General features: G+C 44.0%; 1 protein-coding gene across 8 annotated transcripts in view; it reads right to left on the minus strand.

Annotated features, from left to right (window-relative positions):
* Positions 1 to 14000, minus strand: part of DNM1 (dynamin 1) — a 59723-nt gene that overhangs the window by 33109 nt on the left and 12614 nt on the right. For all 8 annotated transcript variants that reach the window (XR_014887245.1, XR_014887244.1, XR_014887247.1 and 5 more), the window contains exons 2-10: positions 6770 to 6843; positions 5564 to 5713; positions 4840 to 5043; positions 4239 to 4337; positions 3383 to 3543; positions 3145 to 3287; positions 2927 to 3062; positions 1637 to 1704; positions 725 to 863 (exon numbers count right to left, since the gene is read on the minus strand). Coding sequence is in view for 5 of the 8 variants with exons in the window: in XM_085239204.1 (XP_085095330.1) it covers positions 725 to 863; positions 1637 to 1704; positions 2927 to 3062; positions 3145 to 3287; positions 3383 to 3543; positions 4239 to 4337; positions 4840 to 5043; positions 5564 to 5713; positions 6770 to 6843 (1174 nt within the window). In the remaining 3 variants the exon portion in view is untranslated. The remainder of the gene's footprint in view (positions 1 to 724; positions 864 to 1636; positions 1705 to 2926; positions 3063 to 3144; positions 3288 to 3382; positions 3544 to 4238; positions 4338 to 4839; positions 5044 to 5563; positions 5714 to 6769; positions 6844 to 14000) is intronic.

Raw genomic sequence — 14000 nt, forward strand, 5'->3', positions numbered from 1 at the left:
ACAAAAGCTTCCACATCCAGAGAGCAGAATTAAGGCAAGCTCCTTCCCCAAGCTCCAATAAATATCAACATGAATCCCAAATGACAAAGTCTGGAGCCCTCTTGAAGAGCCCAAAGGTGGATTGACTTTCCTAACTTGATCCTTCTCAGCCATGTGCTGCTCTTCCAGAACAGGATATGGACCAAGCCAACCAAAAGCCAAGCCAAACACCACAGGAACGCTTCCCATAGCCACTGTAGCCTCTGAAGTTCAGCTCCACACACTCAGCCAGGAGCACTCTGCCCTGATACTAAGGGCTTGTTTGGGATTAACCCTCCTACTTCTAAGAGAGCAGAGGGAACAAAATTTAAATCCCAGTTTCCAGCTTGGAAAATAAACTCAATCTAAATTTAAGTCAAACGTGGCCCCATAAGAAATACCCATGGCTTAGGAAGGAATCAGGAGTCATGCTAGGAACTGGAGGCACAGAGGGGACATCTCCAGTATCCCTCTGCTCTGAAGCACTTCAGGAACAAGCCCACTGCCCACGTTTCACAGTGCTTCCCTTTCTGTTTGGCTTGTTGGCTGGATCGTCCCAGGCTGGTACCGCTCAGGTCTAGTCATGCTGAGGAGGTGGTTAGAAACACCGAGTGCTGCTGCAGGCAAATCCCTGCCCCGGTCACAATGCTGTGCCGCAGCCAGAGAGAGGGGTGGAAGGTGCCAGCTCCATGCTGCCTCCAGTTACCTTCTTGGTGCACTGTCTAACGGTATTGATTAACTCCGAAATAACCATGTCCACGCATTTCAGGCAAGGTTCTTTAATCTTCTTCACCTGCTTTTTCACAATGGTCTCAAAGGCCATGTCAGGTGTGAAGAGACCGGTTCTAAACACCCAGGGTAGGGGACAAGACAAGGCAGGAGGGGGGGAGAAGGGGCAAGGAGAACGTCACGTTACACACGCATCTCAGAGTAGGCACCACCACCACTGAAACCCCGCACACAGGGCTGGGAGCATCGTACCCCTCAGACCAGTCCTGGAGTCCAGAGAAAACAGGGATGCTTGGCACCTCCACAGAGGAGCATGTAAGGGCAAAATGGATCCCAGCTGGACAACAGGCACCAGACCCTGGTCACCTTCCCAGGAACGGCAGGACTCAGTGTCTCAGGACTGCACTTTCGGGCTGTTAACCTTCACTAGGGGGAATGCAACTGTATTTGCTGACTGTCCCCTGGGACTCAATCCCTGGGGCTGCTGGGTCGGGCACCCTAATGCTCCCTCAGATCTCCAGAGGAGGTGGTGCTCAAGGCCAGCAACTGTTTTAGATGTTGGTAAAAATGGAAGCATAATGTGAAAACCAACATTTAAAACTCAGTGAAGTAGCAGTATGGGTTTGCATCCCTCAATCCTTTCTTATGTAGAAACAAAGCGGGAGAAAACTAGTCACCAAAGCCGTGTTACCTTCTGCAATTTTCACATGGAAACTGAAAGCAAGCTACTTCGTCCCTATTCCCAGATTCAAACGACCGGGGTGTCCAAGGAAGTTCTCTCCCTTGTGGCTGACCTACCGTACCTCTGAAGTCTTCAACTCCACTGGGAAGGTCTAGAGGTATTTACAAGACTACGCAGCCAGTGGTCTGCCTAGTGCGTGATACGTGCCTGATACCATGGATGTTCTTGATGGCATAGCTGATCTCCCGTCGCAGCTCCTTCTCATCAAACTCCATCTGCACCAAAAGAGAGTTTTTAATCAGAAATGGGCACAAACCCTGCATACATAACAGCACTTCTTACAGAAAAGAGGTCCCGTGCCAGTATCGTGTGACAGGTGAATGTTGCCTAGATGTTGGATGCAGAGTTCAGCCATAAAGCTTGTATTGCCAAAGCAGATATCCTGGACAAAAATGAACAGATAAGAATAGCTAAGGGCCTGCATTTACAGGTGCCAACCTTCTAGCAGCTCCCAAGGAACTACTTAGAGATAAAGCAATAGGATTGAAGCACTAGATTGCTTTCCAAAACAAACTGTTTTGTCTCCTGAGGCTTAATGTGAGGTCTTGGCAGCTGTTTTCCAGCAAACGCCTCCAAGAGATGTAAAATTCACATACAGAATTGCATCATCTAATACAAGGCAGGCTCTTGTATTACACTAATAAGGAATTTAAGTGAAAAAGGAAACAGCAAAGTGCACAAGATAGGGGAGAAGAACATTTTGGCTCTTAATGTTTTCAAACAGACAAAAGTTTTTCTCTATCACTTCTGATCAGGTTAATATATCTGGCCGTCCAGGAAACCTCATTCATAGAATGGCCTGGGTTGAAAAGACCTCAAAGATCATTCAGTTTCAACCTCCCTGCCATGGGCAGGGCTGCCAGCCACTAGACCAGGCTGCCTGGATCCTCTTCAGCCAGTCCAGATCCTCTTCAGCTGCGACATCTGTAGAGCAGTGCCTACACTATTTCCATAGAGGAAAGACAAAAAGCAAGGCCAAGTATATCTACATCCTCTTTCCTGCCTCTTGCAAATGCGTTAGGGCAGATTCAGGCCCAGTTTGGTGCCTGAGATCATGGCAATACAAGTTTCAAAGCTGTTTGCACTTATATGCAACTTGAAGTACATATCTGCAGGAATATGCGCCATTGTCTGTGTCAAAAGGAAGTTATTTTGCACTGCCTTAGGAGTTCAGCAAAAGAAATATTAACTGGGGGGGGTGGGGGGAGGAAACAAAGCTGTCTTACAAGGACAGGAATTAAGAGAGAAGAGTATTATGAGGTTCCAACAACAGAAACAACCAGAAGTAAAAGTAAGGTGATAACATCAAGTATTGAAAGTCAAAAGAGGGGGAAAACAGATGGTGAAACATGTAAAAAGAAGCAAGAAAACAAAGGAAAAGGGAAAAATTATCAACAAAAGAGAGAAAGAGGATCTCAGCATACAGAGAAACAGTACCTTCACCAGCTCAAAGGGAAAACGTTCATGGAAGATGCGGTTAATCCTGGCTCCTCCTGACAGCTCATAGGTATCAATTTGGTCTCCAGAGCCTTCAATGCGTTTCTCGAAGTCCACAGCAAACTGCTGGACCATCCTAAACACAGACAAAAGCAGAAAATAGCAGACATAGCTAGGCAGTCTTTCCCACGGAGGGACACGCAGTGAAGGCCACTCACTGAAGCAGAGCTTTGGTCTTGCGAGCAGGGTCATCAGGACGAAAGTTCTTATACTCCTCCACCTCCTTCTCAATGGAGAGAAGCTGGCTCTGCAGCTTGTTCCGCAGCCCTGGCAGGGTGTCACGGATGTGGTTGGTCAATTGCTGTACAGGAAGAAGGTTTAAGATGAAATTGGGAGAAGTTTGCTATCCCAGAATAAAGGGCACAGTGGGCAGCAGTTCTCAACTGGTGATGGTACCTGGTTCAACACTTTCTGCAGGTAGGGGGTTCCCATACGATCAGCCATGTGTCTGTAGGCTGGGTGGGAGAGAAAGAACTTCCTCTCTGCAGCCAGAGCTGCCTGAATGTCCTTCTTGCCATCAATGTCCTTCTGACTTCTGTTGACTACACCAATGTAACCTGTAGGAATGGGATTAAAGATCAGGCGGTTGCAAGGTAGAAAATGCAAGTGGGGCTCAGGCTGAGAAGGAAGCTATCCAGGAAACAACACTGCAAATGGGAAATTTTAAGGGAAGCACATTAGGAACCAATCAGAAGAGTTTAAAACTGGAATTCCCTCTGTGTGACTCAGGGTCTGGAACTTTGGTATGCAGGACAGGAGTGCCACTATGCAACTGAGAATTAGCTTACTGATTACTGTTCCCCCAGTCACAAAGAACACCTTATTTCCATTCAAGACTTTTCCTTTCACTTCCTTAGGGCAGGTATTTCATTATGGCTACGTACAGCACATAGCACAGCACAGACCAATGTGATTTCACATGATGCACTACAGTAATCTCATCAAATAAGAGAGCTGGGGGGAGGGAGTATCCCATTTTTGCAGCTTGCCTGTAATGAAGAAAGCAAAGATAAGAGCATGGGGTTATGCTTCTGCTAGAACTACCTATAAAGATACAAATACCTAAAAGTTACTTTTTCTTAAGCATGACTCATGCCTATTCCTCAGCTTCTCAATTCCAGCTTAGAACAAAGATGGCTTAAGAACACATCATAACAGATGTTCCAATTACACTGAAGAAAAGGAATGAGACAAAGATACCTTATACAAGAAAAATGAAGAAAGACCATACACAAAGCGTGAGGAAACGTACCTCTGCGAAGAGGAAGTAATTTATTTTCTAATACATCTCTAGCATCAGTTCCTTCATCCATAAGATCCAGCTTAGTGATGACTCCAATAGTGCGTTGCCCTTAATAAAAAAAAGTAGAGTATGAACATACCTGATCAAGTAAATAACTGTGTAATATCTTGCTTTATTCAGAAAGCTTACAAACTGCCCAGCTTGGCTACTCAGTGGCTCTTGAGTTCAAATGTCACAGTTCCCATAATAGCCAAGAGGTCACAACAGCAGACCAGGTAACAGAGGTCAGTTCTCAGCTATACCCTGTTCAAACACTCATGTGTTTTACCACAGAGATGGATTTTAGGGAAGATTTTCCTACTTTTCTCCAGGCAGAACACAGATGACCAAAGTGAAGGGAGGAAAACCCTCAACCTCTTCAGAAACAGGGCTCAAATAAAGACATGGGGAATAATTCAATTTCTAGAGTAGCCACTAACGCTCAAAGCCACCTCTCAGAAGGGCATACGTTGGTGAAGACACCACCTAAGACAATAGGCAGGAGACTAAAAATGCTAAGCTAATCACAGCCTGGAGAATCAAAAACAAATCTCTAAAACAAGAGATTTACCTTGAGGATCCACCTCCTTCGCAACCTTCAGGGCATCAGAATTGGCCAAATCAGAGTTGGCTGGGGATACTGCCAGGATGAGGCAATTCTCTTTGGTGACAAACTGCATAAGCATATCTCGGATCTGGAACTCTATGTCAGGGGGCTGATCCCCCACCGGGACTTTGGTCATGCCTGGTAGATCCACCAGTGTCAGGTTCAGGACTGTAAACAGGAAACAGGAGACAGCACAAGCGAGTGTTAAGGTTGGAATGTTCTGGTCTATAAGGAACATTCATAGCTTCAGTGTATGCTTTTGTTATGCCTATAACGCACCGAAGACAACTCAGAAGCACAAAGTTTTTCAATTCCTTTTTGTTAAAGTTGAGCAATAACTATTTGCTAACTGTTATTAGTCGTATTGTCAGCGATTCATTTCCCCAAAGAACAGAGAGAGACTGCAGGTCTTTACAGGAAGGTCCACACTGATGCAATAAAGTCTTTTAAGGTAGAAGTTTCTGCACAGGCATCAGCTGTCTCTAAGATGCTTCAACTGGCAGGCAAAGTCCTTCTAGAAACATGGCAAAGACTGGCAGTGTGATGCACCATAGCCCAGGCACGTGGGGATTTAAATCAAAAAAAGTACATTCACATTCCATTTCATCTTTGTTCTGTATTTACATTATGACAGGACAGCAATCTGCCTCATCTATCCTCTGACTTCAGAGACTGCATTAAGACTCACCATGAGGAGAATAGACTCTGAGGTTGATGGGCACTGGGGAAATCCCTTTGTTGGAGCCAGTAACACGATCCGTTTCAGCCTCAATCTCCAAACGGATCTCCTCAAAATCTGTGAATTTCTTTCCTTTGCAGTGCAGGAACTCTCCATATTCTGTTGAAACAGAAGCAGAGATTAGAAACAGTCACACGAGTGAAAAAAACTCACAGCTAGAAGTTTAATAAAATGCCCTGGATTAAAAAGAAACCCAAGAACAGTTGAAGGGATGAAGTGTGGCAATGAAGGGTCTTTCTCCCTAGCTCCTATGTGGTTGACAAAGAAATTACTGCAGCCACAATTGCAGCAACATCTGAGAGAATCTATAAGCTCAAGACCTTCCCAGTCCAGCTCTGGTCTCAGAGTTTGCATCCTCACTCATGTTCATTCAAGAAATAACCCAAGACTTTGATATTAAGCAAGCTTAACACATGCCTGCAACTTCCACAGATGGACTGGGAAGTACCTTTGTATTCATGAGAACTTGGAGCAATTCTGTATTAAAGTAGTGGGAGTAAATAACAGTTGCATGACATGATGAGAACAGACTCAAGGGAGTCTTAAAGTAGCAAAAAACCCTTCTGACATGGTTTTGAACTGCTTGGTGGGGTTTTTTTTTGGTCTTTGAGTATGTTAACCAATTCAAGAACCCTCTATTTCAAATGAAAAATCCTCACAAGTCAAGTTGCTTCCTTATTGTAGGCTAGAGGACTGTTGTAAACAGGTTGGGTCCACCTGACGAGCGAGGAAGAATACCCTGAAACAGTCACTTGCCAACTCCTCAATGAGATCTCATGCTTAAAGGGAATGAAGCAGTGAATAGCCCACAGCTCCAGTCACAGAACTCTGCAGGAACTCCTCTTCAGATCCCAGCATTCTCATACTTAATTTTAAGTACACTAGAATCATCCCACCCGCTTATTTCAGGGGACTATAAGCAAGTTCCTCTAGGTTTTGGGTCATACCCACTCATAAGAGTCACAGCTGCACAGACAAAGGAAAATCATGACAAGCGTATGCACGAAACGCTGCTTAATTCAAACGAAGTAACTGAGAAGCGTTCTCTTTTTGAATTCTTAATGCATCAGATGTTGAGCAGTGCCACTGATGAAATAAGACCTGTCAGGATTAGGATGGGAAGCCAGCAGCACACCACGGACACGCACTGCATACCTGTGCTGGCATTCACCAGCTGCAGGACCAGAGGACGCCTGGTCACGATGCCAGAGCCACGTGGCAGAAAGTCCCTGAAATGAAAGAGGAAATTTCAGATGAATGAGCGATCGTTTCCTTCCCTATCCACAGCTTTTCTGTTTCTATGAGCACTCGTGGGGCCCAGCAAGGCACTCCAGCCATGGCTCTGATAGAGTCTAAGGCAAAAAGACCAAGTGCCCTTCCCCAAGGAGGACGGACCATTCTGAAGAAGCCCATGCTCACAGCACGCTCCCACCAGCCCTGTCTCTAGCAGTCAAGGCTCTTTCAGATGAAGTTCCAGGCTAACAGGAGAGACCAATTAATACTGTTATATGTACACTAGAAAATAATTAATCTCTATGTCATCAGGCTGAGAAATTGAAGCAGACTGAAAAGCCTTCTTCTAACAAAATACAATTACCCCAGCTACAACAAAATCACCCATACTTCGGGGTGTCACAGGACACTATTGTTATAGCATGCAAACAGTATATCATCTATTTGAAACAGAATAAATAGCAGTCAAAGGCCTCCTTCCACTCAAGGCTTCTCCCACCTAAGGAAATGCAAGTATTGACGAGGCAAAAGCAGCCTCCTAAATTCACAAGAACCCGAAATGCTACCGTTCTCCAAGCCATTTCAAAGGAAGGAAGCCTTTTGTTACCCATTCCCTAATGCTGACTTCACACCCACAGGCTACAAGCTCTCCTTTGCTTTTTCTTTTTTCAGCAAAGTCAGGCACGCTCACCACATCTTCTGATGACCTTGCCAGTTTGTAGCCTGGTTTCCAAGCACTCAGCTGATTCGTGTGCCTCTTCAGAAGTCACTGTGCACACAATTTATTTGCTTCCCTACCTACTGGAGAAGCACTGCTTCAGAACGTGCTGTCTGCGGCATGAATGTGGCACCTCCGTTAGACGCTCTGCCTGCATTGCTTCCACTCTGGCACAGTCCTCCCTCTACTGATAGGTGTGACAATGCATAATTTTGCTAATTCAGTAGTAACTGTAGGAAAAGAAATCCATGCCCCTCAGTGTTTTGCACCATGGCCTTGACCTGCACAGCCTTAATACTGACGATGAAATGAAGATGAGGAATGAGCTTTTGTGTTTTAATACATCAGGCAGTGAGCAGACTTGATTTCAGCAATCAGTTTCACCACTGATTGCTTATGTAAACCTGCAAGGAAGTAGGAAAGCAGGAGCATTTCCCTTTTCCTCAGCTCTAAACTGAGTACTATAAAAGGATGCAGAGTGGTTTCAAGTGAAAGGAGAGCAAGGAGCATCCTACAACCTCTAATGTTTCAAAAATATCTCCTGCAAGTTACTAAGCTTACTGCAAAGTGACCTCTGATAAAACTCTACCACAGACTGTAACCCATCCTCGTTATTTTAGACTTCCAGAAACATAAGGAGTTAACTGGGATCTTTCATTTGTTTTTCAAATAAATACAGCTCTATTTTTTTCCATTCCAGCGGGATTAACCCTGGAATCTTTGAGGCATTGCATCATTCAGGCAGTTTTCTGCTGTCTCAGCTCCATTCCTATGGATGTCTGTGGTCAATATGTGACAAAGTCCTACTCTTGCATCAGTTCTTTTAGCATAAGAACAAATCCAAGCTGCGCTGATTTACTGTTACTTTACTGTAGGTAAGAAAAAGGCATAGTTACACTACAGATTTGCTTTCTAGTGCACTAAGGCACTACTCTACTGATCTCCAGCTTGCAGCATTACATTCTACCTCACTGTAGGAAAAACACTACTTGAATTTATAAGAATGAGTCCTTTAGGAATTAAGACCCCCTGATGATGTCCCCTCCACATTTTCCCAAAGCTTTCTGCTTTGGTCCCAAACCTGATTTCTCTGTGGTTTTTGTCACAGCTCAGAGCAAAGGTGAATGAGAAAACCTCTGCAGCATCGAGATCCTGGCATCAGAGGAAAACTGAAACCACATACTGCGTCACCGAGTGGCTTCCAGGGTATTGCAAGGAAAAAAAAAAAACAACAACAACGTTCTCACAAAAGACACAAAACTAAAAAATAAAGAGGATTTTAAAAAGTTGGAGTCATTTTTCAATAAGCTTTCCTCTGAACAGCAGAAGAGATACCAGGAGTACCTCCAATAGAACAGTGATCATAAAGCCAACACATTTCTGCTTGTTATTAACCCCATCCTTTGAAATACTAATTGACCACGTTTTAACTACGTATTTCCCTTTTTAGAGTCATTCATCCCAGAACTGCACACTGCTTAAGTTCAACCTTTACATAACAATGTTACTAAAGGAGTTTTCCTTCAGTTTCTCACCATGCAGAATTCCACACTATCCAGTTTTGGGAGCCTTGGCTTGCCTACCTGCAGCATTATATCACTGCAGTTATGTTAATGTTAAAGTAAGTCAGTAGAAATACATACACAGTGAGTTATTTCAGGAATAAAGCCACATCATTGCTCCTCCTCCAGGAAGTCTCTCTTCCCAGTGAAACTCAAGGTTAATTACCCAAATCCATAACAAGTCAGCTAAATGAGTTATCTTAGTACTTACATTCTGAACGTGTACAGTTTGATCCCTTATCTAAGAAAACTAATGTATTCTTACCCACAAGCTACTGAGAAATGCATACAATTCAGCTTCCAGATTTTCCCTATACTTGACCCATAGGAGCTCCAGCCAAAAAGCTTTACAGGTATTCACACACTATCATCCCATCACATCCATATTCTCTCATTATTTTATTCCCCATCCTCTCTCTTTACAGTCTGTGGAACAAACCCTTTCATCCTCCTGCTCAGGCTAAGCCTTGCAGATCAGACTTTTAAAAAGCACAGATCCATAAATTCTGTGCCTGGTTGGATGCCAGGAGAGCACACTGTACAGCAGCCTTGCTTGCCCTCCTTGCAGCAGGCACAATAAATTGCTTCTTGTAAAGAAACTATAACAAAGCATACGGGGCATGGACAGCACACCCAGCCCAGGTTTCGAGTCTTTTCAGCAGCCAGGGGAATGGATTTCTCCTGAAAGAGCAGCACCAAGTGATGAAATGAAGCCAGACTCAGGAGAGGGATACATGAGATAAGGACATGCCAGCTGACTTGGGCAGATGAGAGCAGAAGGGTTAGATAAAGTGGCTTGTTCCATTCTAGCAAGGAGACATACAGTAGCAAAGCTGGGAGTGGGGAGGGGAAAGAGAACGTTTCTAGAGATAACACGCTGCAGATCTGGAATGAGGGCAGCAGGGACTTCCCTACCAGAATAAGACAGCCTCCATCACTGCACCAAGAGCAGCCCGGCTACATATACTACTGTGCAAGATGCTGTGCCTGGAACGAGCTACTCATTAGGCTACCAGTACCAATTGTTTGTCATTTACTTTGTACCTAAAGAAGGAAAAAATCTACTTTATTTTCCTGTTTCATTCGTAACATGCAGGGATGATGTGAAAGCATTTTATTTTCTGTGCCTTTAAGGCAATAACATCATCCTGTGCCACTTCCCAATGCTAAGTTCCACCCAGAATGAATAATAAAGTAGCAACTAAAACTGAGGCAGAAATGCTGCATTTAGGAAATAAACACTTAATCTGCTTATCTTCCATTTAGGTATAGACTTGAAATTCCTCCTTAAGATACCGAGGTATCACTTCTACGCATTTTAGCTGGGCTCAGTGAGCTCCATTCCCCAAACTGACACTTATTGGAAGACTTCAGTACATACACTTCATACTCTTCGTAGCTAAATTCTGGTCTGACCAGCAATACATCTCCTCTCTAAACAAGGGCACAGAAAGAAATGAAGATGCAAATCCTGACGGATCTCAGGCTGAAAAGGTTCAGCAAGGGAAAAGACCTGAGAAGGTACTGACTGTTATATTATGCACTGCTCATTTCTGAAGTCCGAACTGCACATGTTCTCACCTGGCTTCAGAGCTACCTCGGGGCAAACCCAATCACATCATCCCTTACAGTCTTATTTCTATTTTAGTACACAGAGCTGCATTAAAGTACAGATTTGGGCTGAAAACTGTATTAGTAATACAGTAGTAAAAAAACTATCTGAGGGACAGAAAGCAATCGAGCAGCTACTCTACAGCAACACTTGGACAAAATCTGAACACAGATTCTCAAACATTAAGGCAATCTGAATGTCATGTAATAAATATTTATTAAGGAGGCAGCAAGTCTGAGGCTTCCATACTAGTTTTTTTTTAATCAAAGCCAGGCAATCTATACGAATCCTCCATGCATGAGGTATCTCGGCATCCTACAGAACAAAAAGGTGCTATTAATGACAGAAAAAGCAGATATTCATCAACAAGTTCCAAGGTTCATTAGATGACTCACATGGTACAGAGCATCAGAAGTTACAGGTAACAAGGATCAAATATATTGAGAAGACACAGGAGAGAAACAAATTGCTTGTGGCATTAAATATAGATTGGAATCAAAGAGAACTGATAAATCATAAATAACAGATGGTAGCAACAGAAGTCCCTGGTAGTCAATAAAGGAAGCAAGTCCATATTACTGTCCTTTCCTTCACATGGAAGAGGGACCCAATGGTTCTACCACTGGCTTTACTCTCCTGCAGGGAAGCTGGGAAGATATCTGTAGAGAGCTCAAAAACAAATCTAATCCTGATCTAGATCCACCAATACAGCATTCATGCAGTCTGTTTGTCAGTCCTTTGAGATTCTTGGATTAGAATGCACTAGAGAAGGTAAAGCCCCAATTAAAAAAACAACAACAAAGCAGCAGCTTATGAAGACATAACAGGAGTCCAAATAACAAGAACGAACACCATCTGATCATTTAATTTCCATTTGATTTCTTAGTAAACATCTGCAGACAAGGTTATTAAAGGATGTGATTAATCTCCAGTTCAGATTAGTAGTTTCAGACAATTAAGACTCACACAGTATCCAGTTTCACATGGCTGTTCCTGGTTTTTAAAGCCAGTATTTGTTATTTCCTGTGTCACGGTGGCACTGAGGGACAACAATTCAATCAGAACTTCATTGCACAAAGCACTGCGCCAATTCACAGCATGAAATACAGCTTCTATCCCTATGGATTTCACTGGCTGGCTACACAGATCACAGACACTCCTGCTCAGGCCCAGCACCAGCTTCACTTCGTCCATCAGGTCTTAGAGTTGATCACTTACACATCCTGATAAGATTCCTTCATTAACACACAGCACAACGCATGACGAGCATCCCAGCGCAATCTGGGGTCATCAGACCTCTGATTGATGGCTTTTCTGGTAGTGGTAATGGATGGCAACACTCACATCTTGATGCAGGCTGCATTTCACCAACAGCTTGCAAATCTCCCTAAGCAGCACTTCATCTTGAAGCACAACTATATTTTCAAGCATTCTTACTCCAGCATGTCTTGAAGGAATCCTTACAACTCCTATGCAACATACTGGCCACTGAATACCTGTAAGGCTAAAGACATCCACTATTAACCTCACTGACTGCTAGAACACCTCAGGAACGGCAGCAGCTTTCCGCTGACAGAAACACTCACGCCTGGGACTCCTTTGTGATGGACTTTGCTTAGGCTGACCAGAAGGCAGAAGCTTAAGGCAGGATCTGCCCTTGGGAGCACCTTCCTGGTCTGATCCTTTGAGTTTCATGGAAGCACATGCCCAAGCAACACCATAAGCTGCCATAAATCCACACGTGGGGCAAGAGCACGGACAACTGTTCTATCCTCTGCCAGTCAGTCCATTAGGGGAAGGCTGCCTTACAGATTCAGTATTTCCTGCCATCCCTGCGCCCTTTATGAGCTCTTACCTTTCCCAGACAGAAGTGCAACTCAAAAATGCTAGACTGTCCAACACAACCAGCAAGAATTCAAAAGCAGGTGCATCACAAACAGAAACACCTGCTGTCTTAACAACACTTTCCTCTACATTTAACTTTCACTCCTCCTTCACACTATATTGTGCAAACCTAGAGAGCAGTCCTACAGAAGCTGTAATCATACATTAGATCCCATTCCTAAGCAGCTACATCCTTTTTGGTAAGGTTAGCACTTTTAGGCCCAGAGGTATAAGCCACAGGATGTGTTATTTATCTGCCAATCTCTGCAGCACAACTGAGAGTCTAGTCTTGGCCTTTAGTGAAAGAAAGCAAATCTACAGGCAGTTGATGTAATGCAAGTATTTCTTAAGAGCATAATTGACATTCATCACACAATGGATATGTATAGAAATAAAGACCTATTGTAAACACACCACATTCTATCATACTGGCAACATTACTGTACACAATAATTCATTATTCAAGAAGACAATTGTGAAAAATAAAGGTCATGCAATAGTTCATGTGTCATCACAATATATACATTAACAGAAGAGAAGGCCTCCCACCGCCTTGTACCTTGAGATCTATTTACAGCAGTGCAAAGGGAGGTTAACACTATTGTGCTGAATTACAGTACTTACAGTTGCTCTAAGCAATCCTAGCTTTCCAGCAGCATCCCCACCACCGAGCCACTTCTCCCCACACAGCAATCCAGGCCAGCAACCAGGAAGGGCTGAGCAGCCCTCCCACATTTTGCTGTATACAAGGTGTGCTCCAAGGGACTGCATGGGTGGCTGGGTAAACCTGACACACAGCAAGCCCAGCAAGTCAAATCCCTGCCCTCACAAACAAGCACAGTGGTGAGTTTTGTCTCCCTCACATCAGGGACTAAGTGCCAGAAGGACAGCAGATGTATGGGTTTCCATCTCATCATGGGACACAGCACAGCTGCCCAGCTATTGATAAAGATATGCAAAGACAACAATCCTGTTCTGTGCCACGTCATCTTCTTGAGCAAAAGCGTGCAAAAAAAAAAAACCAACACAAAAAAAAAAAACAACAACCACCCCACAAACCCAAAACACATCTTTCCTACAGAACAAAGCCACGGGCACTGAAATAGACTGTGCCTCTTGGGAGCCTCTGAGAGAACACACGTGCCTTGAGCAGAAGTATCAATTAGAAGTGGGTTTCACCACACAGAAGGCATTTCTTGAGCCAAACGTGGGCTGAGGGAGCTCAGACAACAAAACAGGAGATAGGCTCTGAACAAATGCTCCCCCGTTTCACTGATATTTAAGCGCTGGTGGCTGGGTTCAGACCTGAGTCTGCTCAAGCAAAAAGGAAATCACACAGTAATCGTTATAAAAACATTTGCTTTGAAGAGGCTCTCT

The sequence above is a fragment of the Meleagris gallopavo genome, chromosome 19 (genome assembly GCF_905368555.1).
Source record: "Meleagris gallopavo chromosome 19, MGAL_WU_HG_1.1, whole genome shotgun sequence".
Taxonomy (NCBI): Eukaryota; Metazoa; Chordata; class Aves; order Galliformes; family Phasianidae; genus Meleagris; species Meleagris gallopavo.